Source organism: Brienomyrus brachyistius, chromosome 12 (assembly GCF_023856365.1).
Source record: "Brienomyrus brachyistius isolate T26 chromosome 12, BBRACH_0.4, whole genome shotgun sequence".
Classification (NCBI taxonomy): Eukaryota; Metazoa; Chordata; class Actinopteri; order Osteoglossiformes; family Mormyridae; genus Brienomyrus; species Brienomyrus brachyistius.
Genome location: NC_064544.1, coordinates 18,139,508 through 18,161,162, shown reverse-complemented (window position 1 = coordinate 18,161,162; position 21,655 = coordinate 18,139,508). Strand labels below are relative to the sequence as shown.

The 21,655-nt window shown below is 50.3% G+C and overlaps 1 protein-coding gene across 13 annotated transcripts in view; it reads right to left on the bottom strand.

Moving 5' to 3' along the window:
- Window positions 1-21,655, bottom strand: part of camk2d1 (calcium/calmodulin-dependent protein kinase (CaM kinase) II delta 1) — a 49,368-nt gene that overhangs the window by 24,279 nt on the left and 3,434 nt on the right. For all 13 annotated transcript variants that reach the window (XM_048971120.1, XM_048971125.1, XM_048971130.1 and 10 more), the window contains exon 3: window positions 1,104-1,163. In XM_048971120.1, coding sequence (XP_048827077.1) covers window positions 1,104-1,163 — 60 coding nt within the window. The remainder of the gene's footprint in view (window positions 1-1,103; window positions 1,164-21,655) is intronic.

The following is a 21,655-nucleotide window of genomic DNA, read 5'->3' as shown; positions in this document are numbered from 1 at the left end:
TCACGCAACTGTTTATAATGCAACCCTTTTCACAAAACAGTGGTAGGCTGCTTTGATCATTTGTGAAAGAGAACTAATTTTTTTTAATCAGCACTAGTTAAGAACTACATAGCAGTATTCAGTCATACACAGGAAAAACTACAAATAAAGAAGCCACTATTTTTCCATGATCAGTGTGGTTTAATCAAGGAAACTGCAGCAAGAAATCAGGTTCGACCAACTGCGTTAATTAGCATCTTTAGAATTTAAACGACTCAATCAAGAGCTTGATCAAGCCTAATTAAAAGCAGCTGGTCTGAAAACCAGCGACGCTGAGGACCAGGGCTGGGATTCTACTCTGATCAAGTCTAGCTCAGTCCCAGCCTCCAATCAGGCCCGTTCTGCTGGATATCCATCCAATGAACAGGAGTCCCAGACAAATGGGGGCAGGGTGGGCCTGGGGGGGCTCTGCAAGATAGACCGGCTGAAACATGGTGGCATGCCACGGTAAACGTGTCAGCGGCCTGTGAAATCGCTCGGAGGAAGGTACATGTGTTCATTAATCTGATCCTTCCATGCAGCAGCCATATCGGTAACAGCACGCCATGCGTGAAATGGCTCTTAGCGCCGCAGCAGACAGCGAGAACCACGCAGCAGATCCCACGATGGGGGAGCTCTGCAAAGGAAGACCTGCTGGGACTAGCGACCCAGAGCTTAGGTATGCGCCTTTGGGTGTCTGTCAGAATGCGCTTGGGAGATAAGGAGCTGTCGTCACATCATGCTCGGCAGGGGGGGAGCAGTCATTTACATTGCAAAGCAGCCCACATCCGCATGGTCTTGGAGATATCAGAGCTTCTACTAAGCACGTGCGGTTCTGACTGGGTATCAGGAACATGAGCTCCCTGTCAAAGTCTGGCATCACACCCAGTGCTGAAATAATACTCCATTTAACATCACATTCACAAAATTAAGCACTTTTCCTTATTGCTTTAAATATATACTAATCATTATGCTTGGTCCTCCACAACTGCAACTCAGCATCAGCAAAACCACATTTACCCCTAGGCCATGGTGGCGCGACACTGGCCTGGCAAGTGGCAGGGAGCAGGAGGTACGGGGCTTACCGATGTTGGGGTGCTTGAGGAGACGGCAGATGCGGGCCTCACGCTCCAACTTCTGGTGATCTGTGGGGAGACAGCAGACATGTGACGTGGTAGATATCATACGACACCTGGAGAAGCTCACTAGGCCGATGTAGGGCCTCAGCGGTCACAGCATTTAAGCGGCATTGTTACTTCATAACGGCCGTTTCCTGATGTTAGCATATCTTAACCACTTCCATAAAGGTTCTGCTACACCACACCAAATATACATCTACCCTCCAGCCTCCACAGTGACAACCGTAGGTGTAGGCGATCCCCCAAAAAGTTCTGTCGCCATCTTTATAACACACAATCACAACCCAGTCTGAAATATGACGACCTCTTCCCAAATTTGAAATGAACTGTCAAGAATACCCAGACCTGAATGAGCCTCAAAAGTACCATTTAAAAACACAAAATCGCATGACAGTTTTCAAAATGGTAAATTAAATCTTGAGTTAAACTTTATTTTAAAGTTGGTGGTTTAACAGAGGTCCCAGGTGAGACATCATTCCCAGCTTCGAGTTCTGAGGTAATGCAATGCAGCAGTAGCTGCTTCCTGAAATACCTGACTGCACATGTGAACTTGTTTATGAAATTTTACAAAACGTGCCCGATTTGTACCACTCCATTTCACAACATCACGACCCAAGATAATCCTGTAATTTTTTACTGCACCACTCTCTTCATTTTAGGCACTGCTTGTGAGCAATATTAAGCCAGATATTCCAAATTTGGATTCTTTGTGTTCTTGGCCTGTTTGATAGAATGTTGTCTACACAGCACCTCCACTTGTGTCTGAGTGCGTGTTCATGGATCTCCTTTGGTACCCTAGTCACGGTGGGGTGACCGTAAAAATTCCATCTTCAGTTCAGAGTGAAGGAAGGTTATAAGCATACCAAAATGCCACGTCGCTGTGTAGCAGCAATTTCAACTGATGAACATACAAACTCATATTTGACAAGTAAACAGATTTCCTTCAGGTCAGCAGAAGCATCACCAGTTCTCCATAAACAAAGCAACCCCTCTAATTAGCCATTAATAGACAATAAATTCTGCCATTTTATGGCGAATTAAACAAAAATCGGGCAGCTTCAAAAAATATAATCCAGGTGTAGACAGGCGGTATGGATCAGGCAGTTATACCTTGGATCCGTGCTACATTCACAAACCAACAAAATGACTTCTTACTAGATGGCTGTGCTCATAGACACATGACAGTCACAGGGTCTCACATGTAACGCATCTGAAAAGCTCAATGTGAGCTATTGGCATGGCAGATGAAGTGCGATACGGATTGGGTAGCGATTTGTGCTTTTACTGAAAAACAAAGATTTTATGTGGGGTTTGAAAACAGTGGGAGGACATAAAAGATCACAATCTCTACGATTCCCATGAAAAGAATATTGTGGATGACCTCAGGATCGATTACAATATAAATGGAGATTGTTTCCATCCTCAGGAGCAGAGCCTTGCAGGTAGGGGTGAGCAAACACATTACACAAGAAAACCAGCAAAGACCCACCTTTTCAAAATGAGAAGTGAGCACAGTAATTAGCATGGAAATCAAACATGCTTTTGGCTTTCGGTTTTGCATATTTCGGCACAGGAACTAAAACCGTGTTAGTAGCATTAACAGGCCCGCAAGATGTGACTGGGGACAGGCAACCCCACCAAAGCCCAGCCAGGCCTCCAGGAACACCAGTTCCAGGAACACATGATGTCCAGACAGGAAGTTACACTCGCATGAGTCACTCTCCACTGGACCCTCCGCACCTTAGAGGACGCAGAGACACCTTCAGACACAAACCTGCCTCAGAACTACTGACACTCCCTACTCAGTGTCCACCATATGTAACAGGAGGGGAGTGGGAGGCCTCTCTCACACACACACACACACACACACACACACACACACACACACACACACACACACACACACACACACACACACACACACACACACAGGCTGCTCACAGCAGCTCCCGGCATGAGGACCGTCCATAGCAGGATCCCGCCACATTCGATAGATGCTGGCAGCGAGCCCAGCTCCAAAGGGCGACGCGTGACGCACCCAGAGCGCGTCTCTGAATATTTCATTTGCCCGGGGCACATCGCCAGGCACTCTTATGAGAACCAGAGGCCGGGAGCCAGGCCCGGAAAGGTCAGGCGGGTGTGGGCTGGCATGAATAAACCATGAAGGAAGACCCCCCCCCCGCTATGGTGTTTGGCAGCGGCCAGGGTTTGCAGAGCTCTGAGGATGGCAGTTTAATTACACACAAGGGGTACAGGGGTGTTTGACCAGGTGTGTTAAGGGAGACTCAGTCCTTCCTGGGCAGGACGCAAAATTAATATCTCAGTCTATGGATTTTAGCGAGGACGAGAAGCTGATCATATGACTGTATCCAACTCCCCCCTGGACAAAGCTCCCCCCATCAGACCTAAAGGTTCCTGGTCCTAAAGCTATAGTATTACAGGCAGAGCTCTATGATAAACACCAATTACCTGAACAGGGTAAAGCTCACCCTGGACCTGGGGACACTGCACGCCACCCATGACAGAGGGCTGCTTAGAAAAGCAAACGCATCACAACGCAGCCGAGAATTCAGAGCAGAGCCCTTAATACACGTGTCCCCTTTAGGTGAGCCGCATCAAGGCAGGTTAACACCACAGGAATGACAGAGCTACATTCAGACCAATACAATGCAATCTGGAGTTCAATTACAGAGGGAAGGTTAATAATCAGGGGCCGCACATGCCGAAGCCTCCTTTGGGGGATACGGATGATTAATCCCTGATGAATCTCTTGGTCTTTTACATAAAAATTGCAATAATCAAAACTGAAGAAATTAAAAAAAAAACCTCTACTTATGCTCTGGTCACAAATTTCTCATTCTATTCCAAATTGAATGATGCCATTTATTCACTCCAACAGCTCAGGCTGGGATAATTATGAGGCAATAGCCGAGGGCAGCAGCTGAGACCACGGCTTCAAAGTGCGGAGTCCGTGCAGCTCTGACTGGGTACCACAGCGGACAGAGCTAGATACAGTGTATGGAAAACTCTCACACCCATAGGACGACGACTAATCCTCTAAATCTGATCTTAAATCTTTGGGGTTGGGGGGGGGTACATTGTGCTGTGCTGTGACGGGAAGACAGTGGCCATGTGGTCATCAGAATTTCCATAAACATGTCGCTCATTTCCATGATCTCACAGCATTTACCTCTTCAGCTCTAGTCTCCCTCCCTCGTCCGTATCACGTCGGTACCGAGAATCATGGCCCGAGCAGCCGTCTAATATTCCCGTAAGACACGTGTGAGCCCCCACCCCGCAGTACCCTGCCCCCCCTCTGAAACCAGGAGAAACTTCAGAGCTCCTCCACACAGGTCTGGGGGCACATCACCATTTCCACCACACCATGATATTTGAGGAGGACACTGGCACTGGGTAGGTTCCCCTAAAGTGGCTGACGGACGTCACACATGCCGTTTACAGCCTGCGTTTGCCAGATGCCTCGGAAGCACAGCCTATCCTCTGAAACGTCCTCATCACTGCACCGCGCCAGGTAACTGACCAGCCGGAAACCACATCCAGGCTGACCACAGCGCAGAGGAGCGGGTCTGCAAGCCAAGGCAGGTACACTGACGGCTACAGCCTCACGCAGACTCAGCGTGAACACTCGGCTCATTTAAACTTTCCGATGAGAATGGAGAACAGATGATTTTTTTTGGACCTTTCTGGAAGTTTCTGGTCTTCATTTTAGGACTCCAGAGACCTTATGATTTAATATGGCACTGACCCATTTCGATACAGCCCCTAATGAGAAACATAATGCTTTGAGATTTTAAAATGGGGCAGCTATTTTAAATGACATCTTCCCCATGTCAGACTTGAAATGTAGATCAAGTTGTACCTTCGTGTTGATTCTGTTTTCAAGCGATTGCAGGAGGAACCCAGCAATTTGTGGTCTACACTGCCACGCTAGTCCTCCATCTTCAGTCTCTTGTGGATATCCATCCATCTATAATAACTACTCATCCAACTACGGCTGAGATGATTAGAGCCACAAAGGGGGCAGCTGCACTTGGGATACGAATCCCCATTCAGCAGATGGATCACTTACAGTGAACCCACACAAATGAGGAGGCCACTACACAGCCTTACAGAACCGCTGAACCTCTGACCCCATACCGCACAGCAAGTAACATGCCAAAAGAAAAGTGAAAGTGAAAACCCGCCAAGAACAATAAGGAAGTGAGTAAAACACTTAAGCAAAGGAGGGGCACAGTGAGCTTTATACATTTGCTTCAGAGAAAGCATGTGTGGGGTTAGTGGGGGATGTTGACAAAGAGAACTGCTTGGGACACGGTCAGCAGCTTGGCAGAATCACTTCCCCCCACCGTCTCCAATTTGAAGAAACCAAATTACTTCTGAGAACCTCAAAAAAAAAAAAAAAAAACCTCAAACTCATGCAAAGACCAGGAAAATCCAGTGGAGGGTATTAACTACCTCCATGAGAAAGTGAGGACCCCACTCCAGCTGCCCAAGCAGGTCACCTGACAAACATTTTGCAAAGAGAGTTTCTCCCCATAAAACACCAAGCCCCCCCCCCCCCCCCCCCGGTCATTTTTGTCTTTGACCTTCTCTCCCTTCCGGAGCGTAATTCTCAAAAATTCAATCTCAGCCCTTGCTGACGGATAACCCAACGAAAGTGCTTTAAAACAAAGTGCAGAGGGTCCCAAACTGAGAACTTCCTGTATTCGCTGGACCTGCAAGTGTGCTACATTTATGAGGAGACAGACCTACATCAAGCTAAAGCTTAAGTGTAAATGAACGAGGAAATATGGAGATGAAGACCAGGGAGGAGCCGCATTCTGTAACCTGCACTGGCCACCAAAAGAGCAATGATGACGCCACCCTCCAAGGGGCGCTGAACCGCATGGCAGGCCTGGGGTTTTGCATAGAATTTGCAAAAAAAACAAAACGGACAGTGGACCTACGGAACCGACACATGGTGGATGAGCGACGGCCACCCTGTTAAAGGTCACACAGCCACACACACACGCAATCTGCAGGCCTCACAGGTGTGCAAACACTGAAACAGTCCCCAGCCAACCAACAGGACCAGGTTCCCAGGTCTTCAGAGAAGACAAAGCAAGTGTGATGTCAAGAAACAGCAATCCCATAAGGCCGAGCGCTCCGGTACTTAGGTCAGCAGAAGTCAATGATGGGAGAGGCACACATCACAGAAGCAGGCAGGCCTTAATAAAGCAGAACAGTTGAGTGCTGGGCTCATAGTGTTCCAGCATCACTGCAATGCCCACTCTGTGCCAACTGACTGGTATTATGGGGTGAGAGATGGAGAGACCGACCCAAGATGGACAGACAGGAAGAAGAGTCAAAAAGAAAGGAGACTAGAGGACCCAAAGGAGCAGTGAGGGAAGAAAGGAACAGAAAGACAACACACACTGCCAGTCACAGATGGAAGGAAGAAAGAAAGAACTAAAAAGGAACAAAGAAGGAACAGAAAAGGAGAAAAGGCAGGAGCCAGAGGATCAGGCCCCTTCAGGGACTCCACTGATGGCAGCGGGCGGGTTAAATATAGCTGTGCAGGAATAGAGTGGCGTGGGCGTCTGCAAAGCCGGAGAGGCTGAAAATAGGGGCTCGCAGAAATCAGAGCCAGCAAGTGCCGCTGCTGGGGGGGGGCTTGATGCCAGGAGGGCACCAGGCATGCGTCACAGGAACGCCGCAGGCATTCACAGGTGTCTTACGGGAATATTAGTGGGCTGCTCAAGCCATTTCAGGCAGATACCGGCGCCGCTTCAGCCAGATGCTGCCGGTGCTTGCGGCCCGGCTGGCATGCTCATGGACCCATACCGAGCTCCGCGACGCACACTTCACACACATGGCCGTTTTAGTAGAGCCTTGGCACTGTGAAAGCCGTTAACACATCTGAGCGTGTGCATCTCGTCCCAAATTAACACGCAGAAATACAGAAACATTCAGAGAACGACCAAAGACACACTCCAGCTGCCGATGAGGGCTTGCCTGACAGAAGCATGATGCATTAACGGAGATGCCTGGTGAAAAACACTGTGCACTGAGAACATGGACACTCCCCACAGGGTCACAAACAACCCCAAGGATTAGACAGGAAGTGGGAAAGGACACTAACTAGCACTCAAACAGGAAACTGCTTGTTTACAAAAAAAGTTGTGGTCAATCTGAGACCTGGGGCACTGTGATGCCTGTAAAACTGCACCCTGTCAGCACAGCCATGGGATCAGCCTGCATTCAGATTGCAGAGCGTTTGAATTTTCCTGCATTTTCTGAAGGGCACGGGATAAAAAGTCACAGTATGATCTGACATTTGCTTTGCAGTTCTAGGGCTCAGCTAGAAACACAGTCAGAGAGACTGAGCAAATAACTGCGTTTCAGGTGTAATACAGGAACAAATGCGACCCCAGAGAGCGACCAGCGGAGATGAGATTTAGCAGCACTAAGAATAGAGTCAGATCAAACGGGACAAGAAACACCGGGCTGAGTGTTACCTGGGGGCATAGAGCGCTCAGAAGGAATGAAACCGTCTGTATGATATCAGCATCTCAAACCTCAGGGAAGGCTGCTCTCTGGCTCCTGTGCAGCTGCAGTGTTAAGGTTACAGGGGAGGTTAAGCTACCAGGAGGCGGCGGAGGAGCCCAGGACCTTCTCTATGGTCCAGGACGTATCAGCAGCAGAGCCAGCACGGCACATGGCAGTCGTGCTCGCATCGACAGCCGCGTTTCGTAGGAAAGACCTTGGCGTTCAGGAAGGACAGACTGCGTAGGTGTCTCAAGGAATCCTGCAGGAATCAGCGGTGCAGGAAAAGACGGCCGGTCTCAGCATGGGTCCCAGACAGACGCCCGCATCTGCAGGAGAGCGCATGCAGGCCGAACACCCACACCCACCACAGCGGGGAATTTAAAAAGGGGAGTTAGTGGCTACAGGGCCACTGATCCCTAACTGATAATGAAAACGCAAGGAGAAATCAATAAATGCCCAAAACAAAGCCACAGGAGGCAAACAGGACCAGGACAGACCCGCGATGATGGGGGAGGCGGAGCGTGGATTCCCTGCTGCCGTGGGGATCTCTCCCCTCGCCTGTTCCCTGGCTCAGGGTGTCTGGAGAAGCTAGGCACACGGCCAAGGTGCAGACTCCCTAGAGTCCGTCACTCTCCTGTTCTCCTCCACACACCTTCTGCCCTCATCTCAAAACAGTGCAGAGCACCAAAGCTCACAATGGTCCCTCTGGGGACTCTAAACAAGAACGTTAACACAGAGGTCTGATAAAGCAAAGAGGAACTGTCCTGGCACTCTTTCTGCTCTCCCTCATCATTCATCACCCCAAAGGGACAGATGTGGATCACGTGCAGCGGGCAGGCATTCATCACCCCAGATTTACAGCCAACCATTAGTGATACAGGCAACAGATGCTATAATGGCCAAACATGCATATACCCTGGGTGCACCCTGGCAGTGCTAACGCACATCCTGCAACCGCAGGGGGCAGGCAGAAGGACCCCCAGCACACCACGGCCCACGAGCAGACAGACACTCCAGTTCATTTACTGGATTTTCAAACTGTACCAGCTATTTTTCAGAAAGCTGAGCAAACAAACACTCTGAACAAGTTCACTGAAACGGCAGTCACAATCAGCCTGAGTCACAAAGGGTGTTGCAGGGATGGTGATGTTGTAATGGGTTTATTTACACTGCTGTACCTGATGACCAGCACCAATAATTAAGCAGCCTGGGGTTCCTCCTCTAAATCGAGTCACTTGTGAGAGGGGGGATGGGTCAGGCGGGGCAGGGTGGGGCCACCCAGAGGGGACAGCAGAAGCATGGGACCCATGAGGGGTCCAGTCAGAGGTGGAAATTTTAATGGTTTAAGATTAAATTTCAAATTTAAAGGTGATTTGCTCATAAGAAAATTGCTATATGAATAAGCATTAATTATGAAAATTAAACATCCGTGACATTAATGCATAATGCAGGGCTAACATGCATTTCCAAACCAGCCAGACATAGCATTCGGCTTCGAGTTTCTCCTGGCAAGTTTGTGCGCTTGGCAAGCAAGCAGCTAGCTAGATAAGCTGCACTGCTAAACATGAAGGCAAGCAGTGATTCTCTGGTAGCGGATAAGCTAATCCCAAAGACGGGCAGTAATGAGAAGTCTGTTGTGCGGAACTGGTTTGGATATGAGATGTCTGACACTGGACAGACCTTGTGACATGCAAAGTTCGCAGAAAGCCCATGGCAGTACAAGAGTGTTATTTCAACACCTGCAGCACAAACACTGAAGTGGCAGGAATGCAAAAAAAACCCCCGAAAGTTAAGCTCCTGTAAGAGTGCTGCCAACATTGGTGGCGGCGTTGGTCATTCGCCTGGAATATACACTGGCGCTTTTAGTTGGAGTAAAACCTCCAATCAATCCACCTTCTATGCAGGGTCACTTCGGGCCAGCACCTACCCTGAAAGCTATGGGTGCAAGGCAGGGAATAACCCAGTATGGGGCGCCAACCCATTGCAGGGCACACACACCATTAATCACATTCCTACCACTATGGGCAATGCGGTAACTCGCCTTAGCCTGTTTTTGGAATGTGGGGGGAACTGGAATACCCGGAGAAAACCCTATGACAACACAGGGACCCATGGAAGTGACTCCAGTGTCCCACTGCTGTGAGGCAATGGTGCTGACCACTGCGGCACCCCCATGGGGAAAAAGCTGTCGTAGTAAATTATATAGCACATTAATATTTTGTGAATGTGGCAGGCTTTGTGAGGGTATTTTTGTATTTTTATACCTGGTCTATGTAAAACAAATGTTAGGTACTATCGTGAGTCATTTATAAGTTTTGGGGGGGGGGGGGGGATTATATTTTTTCCTCGTCTTGCCCAGCACTAAACAGAGGTGGATGTGACACATCAGCTTGCAGACGGCACCCCCCCATGCTGACAGGACTTTGAGAGCTGCACAGAGAATATCAGAAATGCTCTGAGATCTGTGCACTGAGCTTCAGAGCAGCTTTGCTTCGTCATGGCGATGGGGTTCATCCGTGTCCGCAGCATTCCCTGTCTCCATAGCAACAGCACCAGAGGATTCCCCCATCGCTAACAGCAACGGTTCATACTACCCCCCCCCCCCCCCCCCCCTTTGCGATCTGAGCGCGTCGCGGAGCTAAACTATAAGGTTATCCCCCCCCACCCCCAGTACAGATGCTAGAAATATGCCAGTAAATGAGCAGAGAGTGAGGCCTTCAGACATGGTACCAGGCCAAAACCAAAGGGGGGGGGGGGTTAGCAACGACAGCCAGCCAGCCAGATCTCTGACAGCTGGAATTTCTGACATTGAATAGGAATCCCAAGCACTACAAACTTGACAGTGTGATGGCCCCTGGGTTTACATGATTAACCTCCCCCCAGAGGGATTCCCCCACCCCTCACCAGAGGAGGACAGAGCCGGCTCTACTCAGAGCTGGGCATTCTGCTCAGGCCGCAGGAAGATCCTGACGGCCCTGTGTGAGAAACCCTGCTGGGACACTGCAGTCTGTGCTTATCAGTGCGAACACCTCAGTCATGTGGCCCTGCGACAACCAGGAGAGTGGCTCTCGAGAACCCCTAAAGGCAGAGCAGAGAGATCCAGGCAGCCAGGGCAGTTTAGCCAGGTCTGCCCAGGTCAGCTAAGGTTAGGTTAACCTACCCAGAATCCTCCACAGCAGCCCCGCCCATCAACCTGCCATCTAGCCTTATGAGCCGACTGCACACTTTCCAGAACTCGCTGCAGTGGAACTACCTTTGCATGCAAATGCCCTCTTGCTGGTATCCTGTATCCAGAAGACCAGCCCCAGGAGCTGCTAGGCAGCAGAATTACGCTCCCACACTGAGCTCCGTCCATTACAGCTCATTAAAATTAATAAAATAAAAAAAAACAAAAATACGCTTTAGAGTAATAAAAGGAAAGAGGGTGGGACACTGCACAGGGTCACACTGCACAGGCAGCTTCAATTCTTTTAATTCATCCACTTTCCACAACTAACTTTGCAGCCAATTTAGGGGCCTGAATGGTGTTTGTTGCCACTGTTCATGAGACATCATACCAGCACTGGAGCTGCACCTGGAGAAGAGTGACAGGAGGGGGAAGAACGGCAGCAGCCCTGCAGACTCCACACCACAAGGACAATTTTAACGACGCACATGTGTGTAAAATGGGCAGGGTGCCGAATGTGAGCAGAGGCAGGCGCGTGCAGGGTCGGACTAAATCAAGGCAGGGTGGAGGCATAAGGTTTCCTCCTGAACTCAGGGCCGGTTTAAAACCTGCAGGACCCATTGCTACTGCAGCAAGTGCTTGTCTTACTGCAGACCCCTCATATCCTAAGCTGAGCACCGTAAGCTGATCCTGGCGGCCTTCTGGCTGCACTGCAAATGTCAGTGTATGGTTTCAAGCATACATCATACAGCCAGATAATGTGCCGTGAAGCTGTTCTCTTTACCACAAAGTCCATGGTGGCTGCAGACGGCCCACGACTGCGTCTCCGCTGCACATTAAATAATAATCCAGACCCTTCTCATGAAGGACACTCGAGCCCGGCTTCGTCATTCAGCCCCTCCGGGGGCTATTGCAAATGTCCGCAGTGATCTCCAGAAACATTTCGGGGGAGAGAGACACACTAGCCACCCAGAGCTCAGGTGAGCCTTGGTCATCTGGGAATGAGCAACGGAGGACAGAGGAGGCATCTGTCAAAGCTGAAGGGGGCACATCATGTAATTTCCTTATACTGATGACATGCTGACAGTCTAGCCTCCCCCCCCAGGTACCAGGTAATTACTCTGCCTGTTCTTTGTTTTATACCCAAGGCACTAACTGGTTAATTCTTTTTCCCTTCCCCGCAGGTAACATTTGCTGTGTACACAGAGTCTTGATTACAATCACTTATGAACCCAGGCTTCTACATTTTAAAGACTAGATGAATATTCAAGCATCATTAAGATGCATCAGATTATGAAAATGGATTATTGCAGAAACATGGTGACTGCTATCTGCAGAGGTCGGCTGGCTCAGTAGGACCCAAGGAACATGAACGTGGGGACCCAGGGCTGTGCTGGCAATGAGCATGACTGACAGCCATACACCTGCTCCAAGTCACAAATGACTTAATGGTCTCACCGTTATGAGGCCAGAAACCTGGGACCGAGTCCACAGCACAGAGTAGCAGTCACATCAAAACTACAGGCTGACAAATGGAGGCTTTCAAGTGAAGCAATCTGCAACCACTGAATTCTAATATGAAGGAAAACCCCTGACCCCCCGGGAAGACCAGACACACAGTAACGGCCAGGTAGCAGAGATGTGCTGCCCTGCAAGCACACTAACAATGCCAAACCAGCCACCTGGGATTGGGCTAGGAGAAAGGCGGGGCCTTTAGTAGCCAATCAGGCCATGAGATCATAACCTTTCACCTTTCAGCAGTGACAGCAGGGCGGCCCCAGTCCCTAGGCACCTTTCACAAAGCACTGGCTGCTGATCTCCAGCAGGAATTTGAGGATGTGTCAACAGCGGCAGGAAGACATGACGGTCTCCCAGCAGCACGGCTCGGCACCCTGATCCAACCATCTGGACGCGCCAGCCCTAGTGCATCTGCCTGTGAAACCGTGGCCTGCATGCGACCCAGGCAGTGCTGCACAGACTCTGCAGTGGGCGCTCTTCCTCCACGACTCAGGGGTGGGAGGGAGCGGCCACAGACCCTGTAGCATGGAAAGCTCTGGTCTGGCCGGAGGATGGAAAGTGACCTCACGGCAACCCCCCACTCAAGCCACTGATTTACAATTATAATCACCCAGCTCATCCCTATCCTTCCAGACATAACTGTTTACATGCCTCCCATGTTCACTTCTGCTGCGCCTCTCAATCTGCTGAACCTGCCCCCAGCTGAATTTAACATTCTAGTCCCAAACTGCAGCAGCTGGGGACAAGGGGGGGTGGGGGCTCGCACAGAATAAGCTGTTCCGATTCTGCCTGGGTTCACGCTGGAGGACAGCCTGCCGAGTGCGTCACATCTCACTCAGGGCCCTGCAGCCATTCCCGACATGAGAGCTGAACAACAGCCAAAACTGCCCCCCCCGCCAAGGACAGAAACCCAGCCACTGCAGCCACCATGTCCCATTCCTCTTCCCTAACCAAGCAGAGCCAAACCACACAAAAGGTGTCTGAGGATGACAGCATAAAAGTCAAATACAATTACAGATACTGTGGAAAACAAGAGGCTTGGAACCTGGGACAGCTGAGGGACATTACTAGCCTCCACGGGCACAGACCTCCCCCTCGGCTCTCCTGCGGGAGCATGCGACCGCTCCTCGATGCTGAGGTTCCACTCCGGCAAGCCTGGCTCCTTAACTGTCACACCACCTGCTTCCCAAAATGAAAACCTTCAGGTTTTTCCTGTGCTGCTCTTTATTACTCTATTCAAAGTGTAGATTTCCATCTGCACAGCCTGTGACAGACACACTGAGAATCTCTAACCACATTGAAATGAGGAATTTGTTTATGGGTGGGGACTCGTTTCCACAGCAACAGCTGCCAGCTGGGGACAGCATTAGTTTCTGGATCTTCACTGCCACCCCTGAATGGCACGGAGATCTGCAGGATTTGGGGAGCTGGGGTGAATGGGGCGAAGACGCAACCTTAAGCGCCCAGACCTGATGCCTGGAATTAAGCTGTGATGCCGTCTGAGGACGCTCTGTAGGCCAGGTCCCCACATAACCACTTCCTGGCAGCACCAGCGGCTGCCGCGTCCGCTATTCTGGGTGCGGGGTGTCAAACGAGCGACAACGACGTGTTTAGTCATGCCAAGAAGTACTTCTGCGATGCGGAGGATTCCCAGGCATGCGGCGGCCCGCCCCATTAACATACATGGCCGTCTGGCCGAGTGACGGGGAGGGGGCTCAATCATATTAGACACAACGTGCGCAGTCTGGCCTGACCGGCATACACTCCAACCCCATTAAAATCACACCGATGTTAATAGAAAATTACACAGCCAAGCTTCTGAAGAAAACTACATCCAACCCCGCAACAATCAGGGAGAGCAGGAGCACAGTGCCGTGCGAGATTAAAGACATTTCAGGGCTACGTGGTTTAAGTAAAGATGGGAATAAAATGCAGGGAATAGTTAGGACTACCCACAGGTCTATGAAGGGGGGAGTAGAAACTGCATTTATTCCGAATCAGTGCCAGTGTGGCTCCAAACTAGTGTTGCGCTCATGCCATGAGACCGGGGGGAAAACTGAGAAGCAGAGGATGAATGGAGAGCAGGTGTTGGTCTCTGAGTAGAGGCAGCAGGTTTCTGTGGAGGAACCCGCTTATCCACGGGAAGGTAAATGCTTCATGCTCAAAATATTTTCTGCGGTAGATCACCAGCAGCTGCGATAAAGCCATGGATTGAAGGCCAGAATTGAGGTCAAGTAAATAAAGCGGGTACAGGAAGAGAGTTACTGCTCTCAGGTCCTTACCACTCTACCCAAACACTGAGATTGTTACACACCTAAGTCCACAGGCTAATTACACAACAGGATGCTGGTCAAACTGGCCAGCCGCTATTCAACAGACTGATCTAATGAAGTATAGTCTGAATAACAGAGGGGAATAACATTACCTGATAACAGTTCTGGCACGACACTGCAGATGAAAGTAGCTCTGCGGGCAGATAAAACACGGAAGTACAAATCCATCAAACACGAGTTAAAGAGCACACATTCCTGCAGTGATGCGTGCCCATGATACCAGAGGTGTACCTTCTCTGCATTAAAACTAGACATTTCCTCACCACCTGCAGCGGCAGCGTGGAGCAGCACGGATCACCAAGTCAGAATAGGTCAAATCGGGAGGGGTGGAGAGAGCTTGACATTCAGGGGAGGATGAGGGGCTCCAGGCTTGCAGGTATGAGCCATTAGCAGCAGAAACCTGGAGGATGCACGGTGCCAGCAGACAGCTAGAGAGCAGAGGCAGGCCTGGGTCTCCTCACAGATTTGGCACCGAGGGAACAGGCGGCACATGGAGGAAATGCCTTGGGATGAGCAGCCAGGGAGAACACGTGGCACCTACTCACACCTTCACTCCGATGCCGTTCTAAGCCAGCTAAAAGGAACCATGGAATATAGGCCATTTTAGTTTACTTGAACACAGGTCAGATCCTGAACACTCTGTCCTGAGCACCACCGGGAATGAACCCCAGACTCGGCAGCACAATTAGAACATTCTCCTTGATCTCTGCAAGCCCATGTGAGCAACAGCATATTAGGCATGAACCCTGGGAGCCATTAGCTTTCAGCATTCCCTGTCAATGTCGATTATGTCGCTGCATGCCCAGACAGACCCCAGGCATGCTTTGGAGGTGGGACTGGGGCCGTCTCCCACGACGACGGCAGCACAGGAAAACACGGAGAGGCACAGAACGGGCCCCTTAGAACGAGAGCAGTTCCATGCCACACCGGCAAAGGTCAAAACGGCAAAGTTCTCACAACACCGAACTGCATGCATTACCACAGAGTCCCATCACCTCACACACATCCCATGTTACACAGGTCTATCCCCCTACAAGCAGCCCGAACCCATCAGCACTGCAGCAAAACGCAGACACTTTCGGGAACATCTACCCTTGTTTTCCACCTTCACAGCCTAGCAAACAGCCAGACACTCACCCCTATGTGGGGCTCGTTATGAGAGGATGCCTCATTTAGCCAAATAATCACCATCTGAAGGCAGAAAGTAATCAGTCGCAAGTACAGCATCATCATTGCGGGGTGTTTATTACAAAGCTGAGCTGATGGATTCACCTCAACTCGAGCCACATGCGCATTGGCTCACTGCTGTGCAGCTGCGCCGTTTACCGCCTATCCAGAGTCTGAAGGAGGCTGATGCTCTTTTGCATGAAGAGCTTTGGAGCTGAACTGCATTGCAGGACCAACTGGCGATCCCAGGATACACAGAGAGTCAAACATGTCAGGCTTGTTTCAGCACATGCCTATCCATTGTCATCTTTCAGGGATTTCCCTCCAACTCAAACACACGCAAGAAATTCACTGGAGAAACCTATTCACCAGACACTGATAAACACTCAGAGATACACAGTAACACCAGGCAGTCCCTGTGCGACTCCTGCACACAGGCGGCAGCCTTAACACGACACTACCTAGAGCTCTAAGCAGCTAGGGCCTGCTCTCTGGCAGGGAGACTCCACTCTACAGAGCAGCTTGTTGGCAGCACTGCGATAAGCAGAAGAAAGGCAGCGTGCTGCCACCCATCATCTGCTTCCCTCTCACACGCAGAGCCGCTGGCTCGTTTACTAGCGAGGAATGCAGCCCTTTCAGGGCCAGTCCCGGCCATGGTGGCTGCACCCGCAGCCGCTTCCTCTGCCCTGGCCGGCCAGATCTCTCAGACAATCAGTCTGACGGGGAAACCAGAACATGGGCTGAATTATAACAAGACCTTCATCGCTGCCACTGTCCGCCAGACAGAGAAGTGTGCTCAGCCTTCAAGGGCCAGCCAGGCAGGGAATACCCGAGAGCAGCAAAACGCCAACATCCTGCAGATCGGGGTGGGTTAGAGGGAACGGCGCCCCCAGCTGGGAGACGCATTAACCGTACAGACACTGTACGACCGTGAAGCCATCCCACCTAAACAACTAGCGAAGGGCTGGAGGCACCTGGCAGGTGCAGAGTAGAGAGGAAACCCCCAGCTAGGAGAGCAGTGCGTGTTCCTCACTGGCAGATGGCCACACTACTGGGCCTTAAAAGGTGAGCTGAGCCATGCCGAGATCCCACCCCCCTCTTCGGGGAGCCACCCTGCCAAAACACAGACACTCAGCAAAGTCAGAGACTGGGCCCGCTGCCTCCATCAAACCAGAGCAGAGTCGTCGTTAATTAAGGCCAGAATGAGGCCCCTGTGTTCCTGCCAAGTGCTCCTCGGTCACTGGGAGAGGGAGACACTAATTAAGGGTGCCCCCTCCCTGCAGAGACTGCCCTACTTGGTAAATTAGGACTCCATGTGATGCCCCAGGGATTGCACCACTCGTCTCCTTGCACAGTTGCCAGGCCGACGCAGTTTCCCCGAATCCACACCCAAGTCTGGTGACCCGACGAGGCAGGATGTGGGTCACCGTGTCAGCAGGCTTGGCTTGATGAGGGCAGCGAGGCCCCACACACCTGCAGCACGCCTCCCCATGGTCAGTAGGCACAGCAGGGAAGCGCAGACACCCCCCACCCACCATCATTCCATCTAGCGGTGTTTCTCAACCCAGGCCCACCAGACAGTCCACAGTTTTACTTCCAGGGCTCCCAGCACACCTGAACCAAACAAGAAATCAAGGACACCAAATATAGCTGAGAGGGAGTGAAAATGAGGGTTGTCCAGGGGCAGCGCGAGGACCAGGCTGAGAAACGCTGATCTAATAGACATGTTAGCAGTTTTCCTACAGTGGTTTCCCACTGTGTCCTCTGCTAAGCTGCCCTGCCCCTTCAACCAGGCCATCCAAAGTACAGGATTCTGGTTCACCAATTCTTACTTACGGGGCACACCCCATCCTGCCTGGAGGCCACTGTACGCCCGCCCCCCCCTTCAATAGACACACCTCCAAAACTGCCAAAAAAGATTCTGTGCTAGCTTTGAAAGCAGCGCAAAAGGTAATCCCTCTTTTCTTGGATAAATATTGATTTTTTTTTTTTCCCCCCCAAGAGTCTCTAATCATTATACAAGGCGGGCGGGTGCCCCATCATTCGCAAACCACGGCGGCAATCCCCAGGGAGCTCGCGGCAGGAACAAAAATAGACAGAAGAACCGAGGCAGTAAAGCCGACAAACCAGCTTTCGATGGGGGAGAGAGAAAGAAAAAAAAAGGCTTTACGATGAAAGATGGGGAAGCAGAATTACCAGGTAAGACCAAACATGACGCACGCTCAGAGTTTATGCATGGGACCATCATGGCTGCAAGAGGCAGCCTAGAGCGATCGGAGGCAGTGCTACGAGGACAGGGTCACAGCAAGCAGGAAGCACAGGGCACGCCACGCACGAGACGACATCACAGGACACCGAGTCATTTAGATCCTAATGCACAGAGGCACCAAGCAAGAGCAAGGACAGCACTGCATTGTGCCCTGGACTAGTAAGCCATATATGAGCAGTTATCGGCATTACATTATCTAATTAGCTTATCAGAAGTCCCCTAATCACCAATTTCTCCAACCAGGGAGAAAAACAGAACAGTCACCACCTTTGTTCATCTACAGGGGAAATGTGTTCAAGTCATTGGCAGCTCTCCCTGATTAAAAATAAAACAGCTAATTTATTTTGAAGTAATAGCATAAAAATAAATCTACAATCAATCCTAGGTCAATGTGTTAAGAGGAAAAAAAATTAATTCAGCTACTGACCCATTACACTGGCTACAATATGGTGTCTAGATATACAGTCAGTGTCACCACAGCCCTCTGTCCCTCCCATGACTGGACTGCTGATTACTGTTAGGTGGGGAAGGACGGGTATGGTAGGGAGAAAACGAGCAAGAGAGTCTGGGCTCCCGCAGTTTTCCACTATTTGCTAATGTAATTTCCATGGACAAAGAGCCAGTGTAACATTTCAATGTGGTTTTGAGGGGAGTCTGCCATTATACTTATACACTCATTTTGCAGGCATGTTTGCCTTTAAAAGAACTCCAGAACTAGTCAGAGCTGGACAGATAAGGGTAAGACGACCTTGTCGGAGGGCACATGGGAGGGAAGGTCTTGTTAAACCAGGATTGGGGGAAAAGCTTGTGTAAAGGGTGAATTAAGCATGTTAGCGTCCGACTCTGCAACAACATGAGTTTTACTGTATGAGCCCCAGCTATGCAGGACGGTCACCAGGCAGCCTTACAAAACGGTCTACCTTTATCGGCAGGCTAAGGACACATTCACCGGCACGTGGACCAACGCTATCCACACCTCAGAGGGACAGGACGGAAAACTGTCCCCTACACATACAAAAGCACACTATGCCTGTAGTTGTTTGCTGGACAGCTTGAAGAACGCAGACAGGCTCTGGTTTTACTGAAATCCATTCAGATTTACTGTGACATGCAGATAAACTGGGAGAGAAAAAAAACCCCACACAATTCTCCATCTGTTCGTCCCTGGTGACACGCAGACAGTGTTTATGACTCAACACAGGCCACGGGGGACAGCAATGCTAACAGACACAGGGCACAAAGAATTCAGAGTGGGAGAGAAACCCGTCCTCTCGCACACCACAGCACAGCACAGCAACACATGTTCGGGACACCAAGAGAAGTAGAGGCTTAAGTGTCACTGCAGCTAGGTAACAGTACAGCCGGAGGGATACAGATGCAGGGGGCATGGCTGAAATGGACATCCAGTCTGGGGAGCATTAAAGCAAACATGCAGACGGGTTCTTGCAGTCATCAAGGTCAGCCTGTGCGAGACAGAGCTGTGGATGCAATTTACAGGAACAGAAAGGAACAGACCTCCGCAGCTCCCGGGAGTCCTTCAGTCTCCCTGGAAATAGTATTTAAAGACGGGTATACAAGTCACCCAGTGAGCCAGTGACATGACGACTCATGGAGGCACATCTGCCGCTTGACTTACGGGATTTGGCGAAGGACACAGCCACATACGACGGTGTAGGAGGGGAGTGAGGAGGACCAGGCCACGTTCAGAGTGCAACAACAGCCCAACCCAGGCCCTAGTTGTGATATTGAGGGCAGGGGATGCAAAAGCTGCAGCCCATCCTGCAAGGGAATGGAGTGCACAGCATACAAAAGCTCCACATTCACAGTGACCGCTTCCCAATACTCAGAAAAGCACAGTACATTTAGTGTATTGTTCTGCAACTTTACCAGGGGCCTGACAAACAAAAAGAAGCTGGTGTGAGAGCAGGTGACATCACCTATAACGAGAACGGCGGCAGAGGTGAGGAAGTGGTTTGTTTTGAAAATGACCACAAAAAAAGGATCACAGCCCACAGATCCCACAGCCATGTCACAGTGGGCGGCCCAAGAACCTGGATTGTAAAATAGCTGCCATCACAGGCAGAACATCTCCAGCAGGACTCATTCCAGATGGTAACACTGACAGTCCAGCTCCATCACCCATAGAAGAGGCTACCAGGAATAGGCAAGACACCCTTATGGTTGAGTTTAAGTAATGTGTGCCATACACACAGCAGACCAAGAAATGAAGGTTGCCGGAAATGAAATCATGCCGGAAACTTTAGTTGCAAGACGTTTGATGAGCGATACTGATTTGGGCACGGACTCCATAAGACTTTGGAAAGATTCCATGTCATTAGGATGACCTGCCTGCACATTCACGTGCGAACATAACTAGACCTTTCCATTTGCCGATCAAGGTTCAAAATTGTGGGAGTCTGTTTTCTATTTTCTGATCGGTTGGATTCAGTTACGCCTCTCTGCTGCTAGGGGATTGTGCATACGAATAGGCAGGGAGTGTTCGTAAATATAGGCCCCGTTTCGACTCGCAGGAAGAAACCGATAAATACCGTTTTATGTGTAAAGATGTGTGTACACACGGTTGATGAATGAGACCCCAGGTATTGCTACATCACATTATAAAGGGGGAGGTAACACACTAAAAATCACCAGAAAGGAAAAACAGATATGGAAACAGCACAGTGGACACCAAATACACAACCCTGCAACTCAGCGTGTTGCACCAAAGTACTGACAGACAGCCTCTAAGTATCTATGAAACACTCAGAGCTCCCAGATGAAGCAACAAGACCCCCCACCCCAAGTCTACATGCCCTGCTCAGGGTCATCAGATTGGAGAATTCCATCTACGCCAAACCCCCAGACATGGCTTCCTGGACTGCTTCCTGCTTTTCAAAGCCCTGCACCCTATGCACCAACTACTGGAGCCAGCCAATCAGAAATGCCTACAAAACTAAGCACAAGACAGAGACTGTGCCATTAATGAGAAACCCTGGATGGAAAATCCCAAACGCTTCTAAACAACGTCTTCCAGAGAATGTCAGAAGCTACCCCAGCAGAGCCAGCTTGTCACTGCAGGCCTTGGAATTTGCACGCAAACACAAGGGACACTCATGTACGAGGAATGCAATGCTGACTTCCTCCCTAACGAGGGAAGCCAAGCGAGATGACAGCCATGTTATGAGGGGGAGGGAACCAGCAGCTCATGAACAAAAGCAGAGGGGGCTTGAAAACCTCACGCTGGGAAACGAAGGTCTGTAATACAGCGCCTGCAAAGTTACACGAACAGTAACCGCTTTAGACAGTTCCTTACGGCTCCCTAACAGTCACTGTGAAGAATTTCTTACAAACTCACAAGGGAGCAGCTTGTTTTCAGGAGTGATGAGCAGTAATCTTACTAGCCAAGTGTCTGAGGGTCACCACTGCCAAGCCATGTGGGCTTGGTGTTGCGCACACTGACAGAAGATTGAATCTTAGCTCTTACTCAATGGAAGAC